Raw genomic sequence first — 17,815 nt, forward strand, 5'->3', positions numbered from 1 at the left:
CGTTTTATACAGCTCCATCATAACCTCCCTACTCTTATATTCTCTGCCTCGGCTAAGAAAGGCAAGTATCCCATATGCCTTCCTAACCACCTTATCTACCTGTGCTGCTGCCTTCAGTGATCTATGGACAAGTACCCCAAGGTCCCTCTGACCCTCTGTACTTCCTAGGGTCCTACAATCCATTGTATATTCCCTTGGCTTGTTAGTTCTCCCAGAATGCATCACCTTGCACTTCTCAGGATTAAATTTCATTTGCCACAGCTCCGCCCATCTTACCAGCCCATCTATATCTGCCTTAACCTCGTCCTGTAATCTAAGGCTTTCCTCCTCACTATTCACCACCAATTTGTGTGTCATCTATGAATTTATTGATCATACCTCCTATATTCCCGTCTAAATCATTCATGAACACTACAAACAGCAAGGGTCCCAGCACCGATCCCTGTGGTACACCACTGGTCACAGGCTTCCACTCGCAAAAACAACCCTCGACCATCACCCTCTGCCTCCTGCCACTAAGCCAATTTTGGATCCAATTTGCCAATTTGTTCTCGATCCCATGGGCTCTTACCTTCTTAACCAATCTCCCATGCGGGACCTTATCAAAAGCCTTACTGAAGTCCATGTAAACTACATCAACTGCCTTACCCTCATCTACACATCTGGTCACCTCCTCGAAAAATTCAATCAAATTTGTTAGACACGATCTCCCCCTGACAAGGCCGTGCTGACTATTCCTGATTAATCCCTGCCTCTACAAGTGGAGATTAATCCTGTCCCTCAGAATTTTTTCCAATAGTTTCCCAACTACTGATATTAGACTCACTGGCCTGTAATTACCTGGTTTATCCCTGCTCCCCTTCTTGAATAAAGGTACCACATTCGCTGTCCTCCAGTCCTCTGGTACCTCTCCTGTGACCAGAGAGTGTCTGAAACTTTGTGTCAGAGCCCCTGCTATCTCCTCCCTTGTTTGAGGAGAGGGTGCGAGGAGATCACAGTTTGTAGGTATGATCAGTAAGTTCGCAGACGAACGAATATTGGTGGGATGTCGTAAATAGTGAGGAGGAAAGTCTCAGATTCCAGGACGATAAAGATGGGCTGGTAAAATGGGTAGAGGATTGGCAAATGAAATTGAATCCTCAGAAGTGTGAGGTGATGCATTTTGGGAGGACTAACAAGGCAAGGGAATATACAATGGATGGTAGGACACTCGGGAGTACAGAGGGTAAGAGGGACCTTGGGGTGCTTGTCCATAGATTACTGAAGGCAGCAGCACAGGTGGTTAGGAAGGCATATGGGATACTTGCCCTTATTAGCTGTGGCATAGAATATAAGAGCAGGGAGGTTATGATGGAGCTGTATAAAACGCTAGTCAGGCCACAGCTGGAGTACTGTGTCCACTTTTGGGCACCATACTCTTGGAAGGATGTGATTGCACTGGAGAGGGTGCAGAGGAGATTCACCAGGATGTTGCCTGGGCTGGGGAGCATTTCAGCTGTGAGGAGAGACTGAAAAGGCAAGGGTTGTTTTCCTTAGAGCAGAGAAGGCTGAGGGGAGACCTGATTGAGATATACAAAATTATGAGGAGCATTGATAGGATAGATTGGAAGAAACCTTTTCCCTTAGTGGAGGGATCAATAACCAGGGGGCATAGATTTAAGGTAAGGGGCAGGAGGTTTAGAGGGGAGGTGAGAAAAACGTTTTTCACCCAGAAGGTGGTTGGAATCTGGAACACACTACCTGAAGGGGTGGTAGAGGCAGGAATCCTCACAACATTTAAGAAGTATTTAGATGAGCACTTGAAATGCCATAGCATATGAGGCTACAGGCCAAGCACTGGAAAATGGGATTATGTGCTTGATGGCCAGGAGAGACACGCTGGGCCGAAGGGCCTGTTTCTGTGTTGTATAACTCTATGCCTCTATATTCCCATCCTCAATGATGGGCAAGCCCAGCACATCAGTGCAAAAGACAAGGCTGAAGCATTTGCATCCATCTTCAGCCAGAAGTGCCGAGCGGATGATCGCTCTCGGCCTCCTCTTGAGGTCCCCAGCATCACAGATGCCAGTCTTCGGTCAATCCAATTCACTCCAAATGAGATCAGGAAACATCTAAAAGCACAGGATACTGCAAGGCTATGGGCCCTGACAACATTGTGGCAATAGTGCTGAAGAATTGTGCTCCAGAACTAGCCGCGCCCAGAGTTAAGCTGTTCCAGTATAGCCACGACACTGACACCAACCCAGCAATGTGGAAAATTACGCAGGGATGTACTGTCCACAAAAAGCAGGACAGATCCAACCAGGCCAATTACTGCCCCATCAGTCTACTCCAAATCATCAGTATAGTGGTGGAAGGGGTCATCGACAGTGCTGTCAAGTAGCACTTGCTCAGCAATAACCTGCTCACGTTAAGTTTGGGTTCCGCCAGGGCCACTCAGACCTGACCTCATTACAGCCTTGGTTCAAACATGGACAAAAGAGCTGATTTCGAGGTGAGGTCAGAGTGACTGCCTTGACATCAAGGCAGGGCGTCTTTGCAGGAGTTCCTCAGGGTAGTGTCCTAGGCCCAACCATCTTCAGCTGCTTCATCAATGACCTTACTTCAGTCATAAGGTCAGAAGTGGGGATGTTCGCTGATGATTGCACAATGTTCAGCACCATTCGTGACTCCTCAGATACTGAAGCAGTCCGTGTAGAAATGAGGCAAGACTTGGACAATATCCAGGCTTTGGCTGATAAGTGGCAAGTAACATTCATGCCACACAAGTGCCAAGCAATGGCCATCTCAAGCAAGAGAGAATCTAACCATCTCCCCTTGACTTTCTATGGCATTACCATCGCTGAATCCCCCACTATCAACATCCTAGGGGCTGCCATTGACCAGAAACTGAACTGGAGTTGCCATATAAATACTGTGGCTACAAGAGCAGGTCAGAGGCTAGGAATCCTGCAGCAAGTAACGCACCTCCTGTCTCCCCAATCTTTGCCTGTCCACCATCTACAAGGCACAAGTCAGAAGTGTGATGGAATATTCTCCATTTGCCTGGATGGGTGCAGCTCCAAAAACCTCCAGAAGCTCGACACCATCCAGGGCAAAGCAGCCGGCTTGATTGGCACCCCATCCATCACCGTTATAATTCACTCCCATCACCACCAATGCACAGTGGCAGCAGTTGTACTACAGTATCGCATCAAGTCTCCTTAGACAGCACCTTCCAAACCGTGACCTCGACCACCTAGAAGGACAAGGGCAGCAGATGCATGGGAACACCACCACCTGCAAGTTCCCCTCCAAATCACACACCATCCTGGCTCGGAACTATATCGCCGTTCCTTCACTGTCACTGGGTCAAAATCCTGGAACACCCTCCATAACAGCACTGTGGGTGTACCTACCCCACATGGACTGCAGCGGTTCAAGAAGGCAGCTCACCACCACCTTCTCAAGGGCAATTAGGGATGGGCAATAAATGCTGGGGCCTAGCCAGCGATGCCCACATCCCATGAACGAATGAATAATAAAAAACAATGCAGCTATACTCAGCAGAAAGCTGTTTTAATTCAGATTTAGAGGAGCTGGTGAGGCTCCTGGCGCTGGGCGAAAAAGGCGTGGGAAACATGCCTCGGCTATTCAGAGCCCCCACCCCCAGCTCTTGTTAATGGCGCCCGGGCAAGTTTAATGACAGGGATCCACTTCCCAGAGCTGCCAGCCAATCAGAGGGCCAGCAGCTCAGTGGTATGGGCAGTGTCACCAGGAGCATTGGACACTGCTGGTACTACGAGAGGCTTGGGAGCAGGCCCAGCACTGGAGACCCAGACCCAGGGGTAAGTGAGGTGGGGTCGCTGGGGCCAGTGCAGCAGGTCCTGGTAAGGGGGGGAATGGAAGGTTGGGTGTTGAGAGCAGGGGGAGCGGGGGTTCACGGAGGTGTTGTGTTGTTTTCCGCTGGGAGCCTTCAGCTGGCCACAGATTGCTGACGGAGGAGTGACCCCCTCACCAAGCCTGCAAGGAGGTTGCCTCATTTTACCGGGTGACCTCCCCATGTTACAGATGCCTCCCCCCCCTTGGCTTAATTGAAATGATGTTGGGAAGAGGCACTTCACTGGCTGATACTGGGCCACTTCATGGCCTCAATTGGCCTCTGGGTTGGAAAGCCATCATCGGCCTATCCCACCTTCGATTTAATCGTGGAGGGATGGGAAGGTGATGGGCCTCCCCCCCCCCACCCCCGCCCATGTCCTGTTGCAATTCTATTGCCCCCCCCCCACTACCACCCTAGCCTGGCTCGGGGGGGGTCCATTAAATCCAGCCCATCATGTGCTGATCTCACAGAAAGGCTCGAACATGGAGATACTTGGGACGTGTGAACTCTCATTCCCACAATTGTATCACCATGTGACTGGGTGTGAGTGTCCATTGCTGCTGATATGGGCACTGTCACCACATGCTAAGAAAGTATCATCATGAAATAACTGTGTGCTCTGAAGGCAGTTATTGTAGTGTTTGTGTGTGTCTATGTGGTTATGAGTGGGTGTCAGTGTGTATATGTGTGTCTGTGTGGGTGTATATGTATATGTACATGTGTGGCAGTGACTGTGACAAAGTTAACCTTCCCTTCCTCACCCTTCTCCACCTCTCTGCAGCCTTTGACAAGGTTGACCACACCATCCTCCTCCAACACCTCTCCATTGTCGTTCAGCTGGGTGGGACTGACCTGGTTCCATTCTTATCTATTTAATCATAGCCAGAGAATTACCATCAATAGCTTCTCTTCCTGTTCCTAAACTATTACCTTTGGTGTCCTGCAAGGATCTATCCTCTCTCTCCTCGGCCCCCTCCTATTTCTCATCTACATGCTGTCCCTCCGATATCATTCGTAAACACAGTGTTAGTATCCACATGTACACTGACAACACCCAACTCTACCTCACCACCACCTCTCTCAACACCTCCACTGTCTTTACATTGTCAGACATCTTGTCAAAATTCCTCCAATTAAATAGTGGGACGACCGAAGCCACTGTCTTCGGTCCCTGCCTAAACCTGTGTGTCAATGTTCTACTTGGTCGGATTTCATTGAACAGGTTGTGAATGGAGAATGTTTGTGTTTTATTACAGGACAAGTGGTGCAGGCTGATATCGGAGGGGGCGTCGTCATTGGAGATGTATAGGCATGTCAGTCTGATGACCTTGGACAGTTTATTGAAATGCGCATTCAGCTATGACAGCAACTGCCAGCTGTGAGTAGCTTGGACAGTGAGATTTTAATTATTTTTATTTTTATTTAGAGATACAGCACTGAAACAGGCCCTTCAGCCCACCGAGTCTGTGCCGACCATCAATCACCCATTTATACTAATCCTACACTAATCCCATATTCCTACCACATTCCCACCTGTCCCGATATTTCCCTGCCATCTACCTATACTAGGGGCAATTTATAATGGCCAATTTACCTATCAACCTGCATGTGGGAGGAAACCAGAGCACCCGGAGAAAACCCACGCAGACACAGGGAGAACTTGCAAACTCCACACAGGCAGTACCCAGAATTGAACCCGGGTCGCTGGAGCTGTGAGGCTGCAGTGCTAACCACTGCGCCACTGTGCTGCCCATGGGGTGATTCAGTGGGTCTCTATGTGGGGGTTTGTGTATTTGTGGAGGGACAGGGCCAAGGGTCTCGACCCACCCTTCACACTACCTGTTACTGTCACAAGAGAGTGTTCGGTGCTACACGGGCTGGGTTATAATGGGATGAAGAGATTGACAGTGATAATCCCATGTAGGTTTTAATAAATGATGTATTTCTGTAATCTTGTGGAAGAGACGGCTGGTACAATTTAAATGTAGCAACCTCTGCGAGTGGAGAAAAGAAAGGCTTGCATTTCTATAGTGCCTTTCACAACCTCAGGACATCCCAAAGTGTTTTACAGCCAATGAGATAGTTTTGTTTCGATGTAATGTAGGAAGCATGGTAGCCAATTTATGCACAGCAAGCTCCCACAAACAGTAATAAGATAATGACCAGGTAACATGTGCATTGGGGTGAGAGAAAAATATTGGCCAGGAGAATTCCCTAGCACCATGGGTCCTTTTACATCCACCCAAGAGGCAGACCAGGCCTCAGCTTGATGTCTCATCTGAAAGACAACACGTCCAACAGTGCAGCACTCCCTCAGTCCTGCACGGGAGTGTCAGCCCGGATGTTGTGCTTAAATCTCTGGAGTGGGAACCAACAACCTTTGACCTCAAGGCGAGAGTGCTGCCCACCGAGCTGACACATAAGAAGCTTCACTTTGTGGCTCTTTGTGTTGCTCAGTGTGTTTGTTGCAATGATCAAGATGTTTCTTCATTTAACGGCCTCAGATCCTAACCTTCTGTGCTGAACTCGGCTCAGAAGAAGGTCCTGAATACTTACTCCCAGCCTCTGCTCAGGGCCTGCTCAGAGCAGTGAGGAGATAGGGAACTCTCCAAGTAGTGGATCACAGCTTAAATGTGTCTGCTCCACCACTCGGCATATTACAGCCCTAACACTGCAATTTCACCTCTTGTCTATGTGTTCCTTCATAGAAAGTCCAGTGACTATATTGCTGCCATATATGAGTTGAGCATGCTGGTGGTAAAGAGAGAACGATATTTTTCACATCACTTCGACTTCATTTACAAGCTGTCCTCCGATGGCAAGCGATTTGAGAGGCTGTGTAACCTGGTGCGCTCGTACTCACTGGATGTAGTGCAACGTCGACGGGAGGTCCTGAAGGAGCAGGGAACGGAGACCTGGCTCCGCTCCAAGAAAGGCAAAGTCATGGACTTCCTGGACATCTTACTGCTGACAAAGGTCAGGCTTTATCCACTGCTAACATCACCTGTGAACGTCCCAGGCATTTATCCACAAGCAGAGCCCTCTGTTTATACAGCAAGTGTCACATCCTCGCATTAACCCAATTGTTTTCACTCCGAGTGGGTTTCTTGTGAAGCACTGTTAATGCTGTTGTGCAGATCACTAGACAGGAAATCTCCATCCATTTTAGCCTCCTGGTTGAACATTGTAATGAAGAAAGACTTTCATTTATATAGCACGCTCCACAATCGCAGGATGTCCCAGATTGCTTTACAACCAATGAAGTATTTTTTGAAGTGTTGTAATGTCGGAAATGCAGCAGCCAATTTGCACACAGCAAGATCCCACAAACAACAATATGATAATGACCAGATAATGTTTTTTTTATTCTTTCACAGGATGTGGTGTCGCTGGCTCGGCCAGCATTTATTACTCATCCTTAATTGCCCTTGAGAAGGTGATGGTAAGCCACCTTCTTGAACTGCTGCAGTCCTTGGGGTGTAGAAACATAGAAAAAATAGGAGCAGGAGTCGGCCATTCGGCCCTTCGAGCCTGCACCGCCATTCAATACGATCATGGCTGACCATCCAAACTCAGTACCCTGTTCCCACTTTCTCCCCGTATCCCTTGATCCCTTTAGCCCCAAGAATTATCTCTAACTCTTTCTTGAATATATTTAAAGATTTGGCCTCAACTGCTTTCTGTGGTCGAGAATTCCACAGGTTCACCACTCTCTAGGTGAAGAAATCCCTCCTCATCTCAGTCCTAAATGGCTTACCCCTTATCCTTAGACTGTGACCCCTGGTCCTGGACTCCCCCGCCATCGGAAACATCCTTCCTGCATCTAGTCTGTCCAGTCCTGTTAGAATGTTGTAGGTTTCTATGAGATCCCCTCTCATTCTTCTAAACTCTAGCAAATACAAGCCTAATCGAATCAATCTCTCTTCATCCGTCAATTCTGCCATCCCAGGAATCAGTCTGGTGAACCTTTGTTGCACTCCCTCCATAGCAAGAACATCCTTCCTCAGATAAGGAGATCAAAACTGCACACAATACTCCAGATGTGGTCTCATCAAGACCCTGTATAATTGCAGCAAGACATCCTTGCTCCTGTACTCGAATCCTCTCGCTATGAAGGCCAACATACCATTTGCCTTCTTAACTGCCTGCTACACCTGCATGATTATTTTCAGTGACTGGTGCACAAGGACACCCAGGTCTCGCTGCACCTCCCCCTTTCCCAATCTATCAGCGTTCAGATAATAATCTGCCTTTCTGTTTTTGCCACCAAAGTGGATAACCTCACATTTATCCACATTATACTGCATCTGCCATGCATTTGCCCACTCACTCAACCTGTTCAAATCACACTGGAGCTTCTCTGCATCCTCCTCACAGCTCACACTCCCACCCAGCTTTGTGTCATCTGCATGCTTGGATATATTACATTTAATTCCCTCATCTATATCATTAATATATATTGTGAATAGCTGGGGTCCTAGCACTGATCTCTGCGGTACCCCACTAGTCACTGCCTGCCATTCGGAAAAAGACGCATTTATTCCTACTCTTTGTTTCCTGTCTGCCAACCAGTTCTCTATCCATGTCAGTACCTTACCCCCAATCCCATGTGCTTTAATTTTGCATGCTAATCTCTTATGTGGGATCTTATCACAAGCCTTCTCAAAGTCCAAATACACCACATCCACTGGTTCTCCCTTATCGATTCTACAAGTTACATCCTCAGAAAATTCCAGTAGATTTGTCAAGCATGATTTCCCTTTCGTAAATCCATGTTGACTTTGTCCAATCCTGTCATTGTTTTCCAAGTGCTCTGCTGTTACATCTTTACATGGACTCGAGCATTTTCCCCACTACTGATGTCAGGCTAACCGGTCTATAATTCCCTGTTTTCTCTCTACCTCCTTTTTTAAATAGTGGGGTTACATTAGCTACCCTCCAATCCGTTGGAACTGTTCCAGAGTCTATAGAATTTGGAAAAATGACCAGCAATGCATCTACTATTTCTAGGGCCGTGTCCTTAAGTACTCTGGGATGTAGATTATCAGGCCCTGGGGATTTATCGGCCTTCAATTCCATCAATTTCCCTAACACCATTTCCTTACTATTGTTGATTTCATACAGTTGCTCCTTCTCACTAGACCCTCTGTTCCCCAACATTTAGTTTAGTTTAGTTTAGAGATACAGCACTGAAACAGGCCCTTCGGCCCACCGAGTCTGTGCCGACCATCAACCACCCATTTATACTCATCCTACACTAATCCCATATTCCTACCACATCCCACCTGTCCCTATATTTCCCTACCACCTACCTATACTGGGGGCAATTTATAATGGTCAATTTACCTACCAACCTGCAAGTCTTTTGGCTTGTGGGAGGAAACCGGAGCACCCGGAGAAAACCCACGCAGACACAGGGAGAACTTGAAAACTCCACACAGGCAGTACCCAGATTTGAACCCGGGTCGCTGGAGCTGTGAGGCTGCGGTGCTAACCACTGCGCCACTGTGCCGCAGTGGCACTGGAAGGTTATTTGTGTCCTCCTTTGTGAATACAGAACCAAAGTATGTATTTAATAAAAGCAAAATACTGCGGATGCTGGAAATCTGAAATAAAAACAAGAAATGATGGAACCACTCAGCAGGTCTGGCAGCATCTGTGAAAAGAAAAGCAGAGTTAACGTTTCGGGTTAGTGACCCTTCTTTATTCCCCATTATAAATTCCCCCATTTCTGACTGTAAGGGACCCACATTTGTCTTCACGAATCTTTTTCTCTTCACATAACTATAGAAGCTTTTGCAGTCAGTTTTTATGTTTTCTGAAAGCTTACTCTCATACTTTATTTTCCCCTTCTTAATCAATCTCTTTGTCCTCCTTTGCTGAATTCTAAACTGCTCCCAATCCTCAGGTTTGCTGCTTGATCTGACCTTTTTATATTTTTCCTCCTTGGATCTAATACTATCCCTAATTTCTTTTGTAAGCCACGGTTGAGCCACCCTTCCTGTTTTATTTTTGTGCCAGACAGGAAAGAACAATTGTTGTAATTCATCCATGTGCTCTTTAAATGCTCGCCATTGCCTATCCACTGTCAACACTTTCAGTAACGTTTCCCAATCTATCACAGCCAACCCGCGCCTCATACATTCATAGTTCCCTTTATTTAGATTCAGGACCCTAGTCTCGGAATCAACTCTCTCACTCTCCATCTTAATGAAGAATTCTATCATGTTATGGTCGCTCTTCCCCAAGGGACCCCGCACAACAAGTTTGTTAACTAATGCTTTCTCATTACACAATACCCAGTCTAGGATGGCATGTTCTCCAATTGATTCCTCAATGTATTGGTCCAAAAGACCATCACATACGCACTCCAGGAATTCCTCCTCTCCAGTCTTATTGCTAATTTGGTTTACCCAATCTGTATGTAGATTATGGTCACCCATAATTACATTTTCACCCTTATTGCATGTGTCTCTAATTTCCTGTTTAATGCCATCCTCTACATCACCACTCACTGCTGTTTAGAGGTCTATATACAACCCCCACCAACATTTTCTGCCCCTTGGTGATTCTTAGCTCCACCCATACATATTCCACATCAGGATTCTCTGAGCTAATATCCTTCCTCGCTATTGTATTGATTTCCTCTTTTACTAACAACGCTACTCCACCTCCTTTCCCTTTTTGCTTGTCCTTCCTAACTATTGAATACCCCTGGATGCTCAGTTCCCATCCTTGGTCACCCTGCAGCCATGTCTCCGTAATCGCAACTATATCGTATCCATTTATATCTATTTGTGCAGTTAATTCGCCTACCTTATTGCAAATACTCCATGCATTGAGACACAATGCCTTTAGGCTTGTCTTTTTAACATTCTTAGTCATCTTAGCATTATTTCGCACTATAGCCCTATTTGTTTCTTGCCCCTGATTTCTATGTCTTCCACTTTTGCCTTTTTGTTTCCTGTCTTTTGTTTCAATCCTTGTTTCCTCCTCCTCAGTCTTCCCGTTCAGGTTCCCAGCCCCCTGCCATTCTAGTTTAAATCCTCCCCAACAGCACTAGCAAACGCCCCCACGAGGACATCGGTTCCGGTCCTGCCTAGGTGTATCCCATCCTGCTTGTACAGGTCCCACCTTCCCCAAAACCAGTTCCGATGTCCAGGAATCTAAATCCTTCCCTCCTGCACCATTTCTCCAGCCACACATTTATCTAGTCTATTCTCCTGTTCCTAAAGTCACTAACACGTGGCACAGGAAATAATCCTGAGATTACTACCTTTGAGGTCCTGCTTTTTAATTTAGCTCCTAACTTCTTAAATTCATCATGCAGGACCTCATCACTTTTTCAACCTATGTCATTGGTACCGACATGTACCACGACCACTGGCTGTTCACCCTCCCCCGTCAGAATGTCCTCCAGCCACTCCAAGACATCCTTGACCCTAGCACCAGGGAGGCAACATACCATCCTAGAGACTTGTTTGTGGCCACAGAAACACCTGTCTGTTCCCATTACAATTGAATCTCTTACCACTATGGCTCTCCCAGTCTTTTTTCTCCCTTGTTATGCAGCAGAGCCATCCATGGTGCTGCGAACTTGGCTGTTGCTGCTTTCCCCTGGGAGGCCATCCCGCACCCCCCCAACAGTATCCAAAGCAGTATATCTGTTTGAGAGGGAGATAGCTACAGGGACCCCTGCACTACCTGCCTGCGCCTACTACTCCGCCTGGTGGTCACCCATCCCTTTTCTGCCTGTGCAGCCATTACCTGTGGTATGACCACCTCGCTAAACGTGCTATCCCCGATGTCCTCAGCATCGCGGATGCTCCATAGTGAATCCATCTGCAGCTCCAGCTCTGTGATGCGAGTAGCCGATAGCTGCAGGTGGATACACTTCCTGCAAACATGGTCCTCAGGGTCACTGGAAGCATCCCTGATTTCCCAGATAGTGCAGGAGGAGCATATCATGGGTGTGAGCTCTCCTGCCATAACTTACCTTTAGATTAATTACTCCCTATAGAAAATACTAATTACACTAGGGGCTTTGTTCTACTCCAAACACTACCCACTATCGAATCTAAAGTTCTTAATAAATTACACTAATTTAAAAAAAACAACTTTGGTAGTACTCATCACTTATACGGTAGGTTTTGAGGTATTTTCAGAAAAGAACTTTCCGCTGATTTTTTTTAGCTATTTAAATACACTAACAGCTGTTACTTACCCAGCCAATCACCTTGCAGATTTCCCGTGATATCACAGTAAGTTTTTTTTCCCCTCTTTCGAATCTCAGTGCGCAGCGGCACAGAGAGAGAGTCAGAGCCTGTCACAGCTTCGGTCACCAGGTAAGTAAGGGCCTCGAGCCCTGAGCTCTCTTTCTCACGTCCCGCTCCGGATCAGCCTCCTCCCAGATCCGCCAGCCACCACTCCAGTCACCAGGCAAGTCCACTAGGTACACCCACGGTGCTGTTCGAGAGGGAGTTCCAGGAATTTGACCCAGTGACAGTGAAGGAACGGCAATATAGTTCCAAGTCAGGATAGTGTGAGACTTGGAGGGGAACTTGCAGGTGGTGGTGTTCCCATGCATCTGCTGCCCTTATCCTTCCAGGCGGTAGAGGTTGCGGGTTTGGAAGGTGCTGTCGAAGGAGCCGAGGTGAGTTGCTGCAGTGCATCTTGTAGATGGTACACACAGCCGCCACTGTGCGTCGGTGCTGGAGGGTGTGAATGTTTAAGGTGGTGGATGGGGTGCCGATCAAGAGGGCTGCTTTGTACTGGGTGGTGTCGAGCTTCGTGAGTGTTGTTGGAGCTGCACCCATCCAGGCAAGTGATACAAAACAGAAATTCCTGGAAACACTGGATCGAAGGGAATCGAGTGATATGGGGATTAGGAAGGAAATCAGAGTTGTGGTAGAAGATTAGCCATGATCTAATCGAATGGCAGAGCAGGCTCGAAGGGCTGAATGGTCTACTCCTGCTCTTATTTCTTATGTTCTTATAAAGGTCAACAGTCCACTCGCCTTTTGAATTACTTTGTGTACCTGCCCACTAACTTTTAGCCATTTCTTTCCATGGATCTCTGCTCACCCACAGTTCCTACCTTTACGACATCTTAAAATACTCTGATCTATCGTTTCTAGGTCGACAGTGGATGGTGTCACACTTTCTTACATTGAATTCCATTTGCCAATGTTTTGCCCCCTTCTTTAAACTATCAATGTCCCTTTGCAACATTCTGCTCTCATCGAAACTAATTACTGTGTCACCTAACTTAGTAACTAAGTCCTGATCTAATGGCTCAGATACCCAATAGGGGAGGGGTGACCTGTAGCCCAGGAAGGAGTCAATGCTTTCTGCGGAGGAGCCACCAGGGCCACCAGGAGGGAAATACCTAAAAACAATTAGTAGTTATTGTGATGCCAGGTTTTTAAACTCCAGAAACAGTTGGAGGGTTGAGGGAGAGGAGGACAGGGTTCAAGGGGTTGGAGTTTGTATACAGTCAGGATGGAGGGGTGGAGTGGGCCTAAGATTGGGTTCCTGAAGCTTCTTTCCATCATCTCCAGGGTTGCAGCACATCAAAGACAGACCATAAATTAATTGATTTCACCTTGACAGAACTGTAAGACTTGTGGGACGACCTTCAGAGTTCTAAGTGAAGATCACCAGAGGAAACGATGTCATTGTCATACATGACCAGGCAGTTTTGTGTGGAGCCCGACAGAGTAACACATGTTCACATGTAGCTTGTGCAATAACTGCTTGTATATATATGTTCTAGCTACGCTATAATAAAACCCACATTTTCTTTGGATATTACTTGCAGTTCTGTGAATCTTACCATAGATCCCACACCAAAGGATCAATTAAATATTATATGGTGGCAACATTGGAGATATATTTATTCTGAAGACCACCAAAAATATCACATTGTGGCAGAATTAGATTTTTTTCCTGAAGAACACACCAACAAAAAGCAAACAAAGAACAGCGGCTATGTACCTAGAGCTGCGGATGTGACTGGACAGCAATCAGCAGGAGACCCCACAACAGGCACAGACAGGACCCCGGGAGGTGTTGAAACTCTGTGAGTACAGCAGGTAGGAGATCGGAGCTTTCCCTTAACTGGCAATGGGTCAGAAATTTTGAAAAGCAGTAGCTGAAGCCATTACCGTTTTAGCTTTCCCGGTTTACTTTGCTTCATGGATGGGACGGAAGTCAAAAAGAGCAGGAAGAACCCAACAGAGCCACTGGAGGTCCAGCACAGTGAGAAAGCCTGGTTGTGGCAGCTGATGGTACTGCAAACTCCAGCCCTCTTCAAAAAACATTCTCTCAGTTTGAAAAAAACAGCAACTCACAGTTAAAAAAAACACAACAAGCTGTGTAAACTAGCAGTCTCAGAGTCAGAAAAAGCTGTGTAGACAGCAAAAGCTGTGGTCTCTCACAAAGAGCAGGTCTGCAAAAAAAATCAAATTTGTCTGAAAAAGGAAACAAAAAGAAGTCCGTTCTGAAAAAGACTGCATTTATGATAAATCAGGATCATCAGGACAATGGCTTTCAGATATCTGTTACAGACTGGAAGGTTTCGGGCATAGCATCTGAATTTAAACCGTTCTGACAGTAAATGGAGCTGTTTCCTGGATCAAGAAGTGAGTGAACCAGAGAAACAAGCTGTAAAAATCAAGATTGCACTGGGCAATGAAGGCCTGCAACAAATCAATACATCAGTAATGTCAGCTGAGGATGAGAAGGACCCGAGCAAGATATGGACATTCCTGGAGCAGCAATTCAAGGTGAAGGTAAATTTCTGGATACAAAGGCTTGAGCTTATGTCCTACCGACAAAGACAAGATGAACCATTGACCAGTTTGTTGCAAGGTGCCGAGACAAAGCTTAATATTGTGACTTTGCAGATATCGAATTGTCAGAATGGGTTATAGAGCTAGTAATCGCATCTGACCCAATAGAGACCTTTCAAAAAGACCTGCTAGAAAAGAAGAAAGGGCGCACTGTAGATACACTACTTAATGATGGAAAGAAATCTGAAGCCATCATGGCTGGGTACCAACAGTTACAAGCGTTGGGGGCGACTACAACTGGTATGGTAACCAAAGCTCAGAGTCTGCTAAACCTTGTGGCAAATGTGGTCTGACTCACCCAATTCGCTGTTGTCCACCGTACCAGGACCAGTGCAAAGCTTATGGTATGTGAGGACATTGGGCAAGGCAGTGCAGAAGACCGAGCTCAGATACTGCAAACAAGAATGTGGCTGATCACACGCAGAAAGAATGTCCGCAAGATAGGATGGCAAACGCAACAAAAGGTATGCCAACACACAACAAAAGCTCAAGCAGGTGTAGCAGGTATATCAGGTCGGCAGAGAGACAGACTGTCAGGAGGACACGGGTGAAAAGTGTACTTGTGTGAACAGCGAGCAGTCATTTCACATTGTCAATTTGGTTCAACATGTCAATGTTATTACACACTCTGAGGCATTCACTATGATTGGGATTTTTTGTCCACAGACGATTGGCAGACATAAGCTCAAAGTAAAAATCAACACTGGAGCAAGTGCAAATATTCTGCCCATCCGTATATAGGACATGTACTTAAATGGGAATCTACGGTGCAACCCACCAGAGCTAGGCTGACTGCCTACAATGGTTCTCCAATCAAGTACATTGGGACGATAACCTTACAGTGCAGCTATGGGAGCTCCGAATGGCCACTACAATTGTTTTATATTGTAGGCACAGCTGGACCAGCTGTCACAGGACTTCCAGTATGTCGAGGTTTACAAATCGTTACAATACATGGATTCAGTAACACACCAAAGATAGTAGCAAATATCCTGGTTGAGTGTATCAGGTCAGTCCATGTAAAGGAAGACACAAAGGCTGGGAGTCTTGACATGAAGAAGCGATATGACTGGGAGTCTCTCCCCGGGCTTCAGTTCATCGCAGCAATTACCTGGAGGCCAGAGAGACTGCCCGTGCTTGGTGATTTTGCCAGTCGTCATTTTTCTAAGCTTTCCAAACAAGGAAAGAGGTTTACAATAACCAGATTGAGACGAATAAGCAAATCTCCTCTCTGTCTTAGAGAGTGTTAACTTTGCTTACCTGTGAATAATGTTTTGTTTTAATCAGGTATAGATACTCTGAACTGCAATATATTGTTTATTGTACATATGTTTTTATCTTTGGAAGAAAGAGGGATGTTGTGGGACGACCTTAAGAGCGAACCACCTTAAGGAGCTGTAAGGGAAGATCACCGGAGGAAGTGATGTCATGTTACACATGACCAGGGAGTTGTGGGTGTAGCCCGACAGTGTTAGATGTGTTCAGAAGTGGCTCGTGTTTATGTACATATGTTCCAGTTAAATTATAATAAAACCCATGCTTTCTTTGGATATTACTTGTAGTCCTGTGAGTCTTACAATAAATCACACAGTAAAGGATTAAGTAAGCCAGCTGAACTTTGATCCTTTTTTCTATTTGGTAACTGGACCTGTGTAACATTTCTTGTAAGTTACCCTTTAAATAGAATTACATCAAAATTACAACAGGCCATTCAGCCAAACCAGACTGTGTTGGTGTTTCCTATTCCCGTGTACCCGCCCTGTTCCCAAATCCCTTTATCCCAATGCCTTCAGATACCTATCTAACCTATTCCTGAATGTTGACCTGGTTTCTGCTTCAATCACTAATTCTAGTCGTGAACTCCACAGCCTCATAACCCCGTTTAAACATTCCAGCTCTCCATCCTAAATCTGTCACAGTTAATATTAATATTACCTTAAACCCCTCAACAACAGCAACTTGCATTTATATAGCACCTTTAACGTAGTAAAACATCCCAAGGTGCTTCACAGGATCATTATATAACAAAGTATCGCACTGAGCCACATAAGGAGATTTTAGTTCAGATGACTAAAAGCTTGGCCAAAGAGGGAGATTGTAAAGAGCGTCTTAAAAGAGGAAAGTGAGGTGGAGAGGCAGAGAGGTTTAGAGAGGGAATTCCAGAGCTTAGGGCCCAGGCAGCTGAAGATGTGGCCACCAATGGTGGAGCGATTAAAATCGGGGTTGCTCAAGAGTCCAGAATTGGAGGAACGTAGATATCTCGGAGGGTTGTGGGGCTGGAGGAGATCACAGAGATGGGGAGGGGTTTGAACAGAAGGATGAGAATTTTAAAATTGAAGCTTTGCTGAACCGGGAGGCAATGTAGGTCAGCAAGCACAGGGGTGGTGGGTGAGCAGGACTTGGCACGAGTTAAGATACAGACAGCAGACTTCTGGATGAGCTCAGGTTTATGGTGGGTGAAGGAGAGCGTTAGAGTAGTCAAGCCTGGAGGTAACAAAGGCACGGATAAGGCCTTCAACCCTGGAAACAGCCTGTTTCTATCTTCTTTCACCCTCAAGTATTTGGTAAGGGAATCTGCTTGTTTCTTATCAATGTCATTTCGTAAAAAAATTTTTAAAATTTGTTTTTGTGGGATGTGGGCATCGCTGGCTAGGCCAGCATTTATTGCGGATCCCTATTTGCCCTTGAACTGAGTGGCTTGCTAGGCCATATTTAAGAGTCAACCATATTGCTGTGAGTCTGGAGTCACATGTAGGCCAGACCAGGTAAACTCAGCAGATTTCCTTCCCGAAAGGACATTGGTGAACCAGATGGGTTTTACAACAATCGACAATGGTTTCAAGGTCATCATTAGCATTTTTAATTGCAGATTTATTAATTGAATTCACATTTCACTATCTGCTGTGGTGAGATACAAACCCTGTCCCCAGAGCATTAGCCTGGTCTCTGGATTACTAGTCTAGTGACATTACCACTCTGCCACCTCCTCCCCAACACTTTTTCAAGCCTTTTCCTGCCAATGTTCTCTCACAGCAGTTGGTGGTTAAGTGGATGGGTGAGGGTGAGTGGGTTATGATGGTGGGTCAGTAATCCTACACAT

General features: G+C 46.2%; 1 protein-coding gene and 1 long non-coding RNA gene across 6 annotated transcripts in view; both read left to right on the top strand.

Moving 5' to 3' along the window:
* The window catches only part of LOC137355587 (ultra-long-chain fatty acid omega-hydroxylase-like), a 135,028-nt gene that overhangs the window by 101,629 nt on the left and 15,584 nt on the right, over nt 1-17,815 (top strand). For all 5 annotated transcript variants that reach the window (XM_068020873.1, XM_068020871.1, XM_068020874.1 and 2 more), the window contains 2 exons: nt 5,119-5,240; nt 6,571-6,838. In XM_068020873.1, coding sequence (XP_067876974.1) covers nt 5,119-5,240; nt 6,571-6,838 — 390 coding nt within the window. The remainder of the gene's footprint in view (nt 1-5,118; nt 5,241-6,570; nt 6,839-17,815) is intronic.
* Nucleotides 6,845-13,670, top strand: LOC137355588 (uncharacterized). The gene is made up of 2 exons (XR_010970941.1): nt 6,845-7,304; nt 13,423-13,670. It is a non-coding gene; the product is annotated as an uncharacterized lncRNA (long non-coding RNA).

The sequence above is a fragment of the Heterodontus francisci genome, chromosome 43 (genome assembly GCF_036365525.1).
Source record: "Heterodontus francisci isolate sHetFra1 chromosome 43, sHetFra1.hap1, whole genome shotgun sequence".
Lineage (NCBI taxonomy): Eukaryota > Metazoa > Chordata > Chondrichthyes > Heterodontiformes > Heterodontidae > Heterodontus > Heterodontus francisci.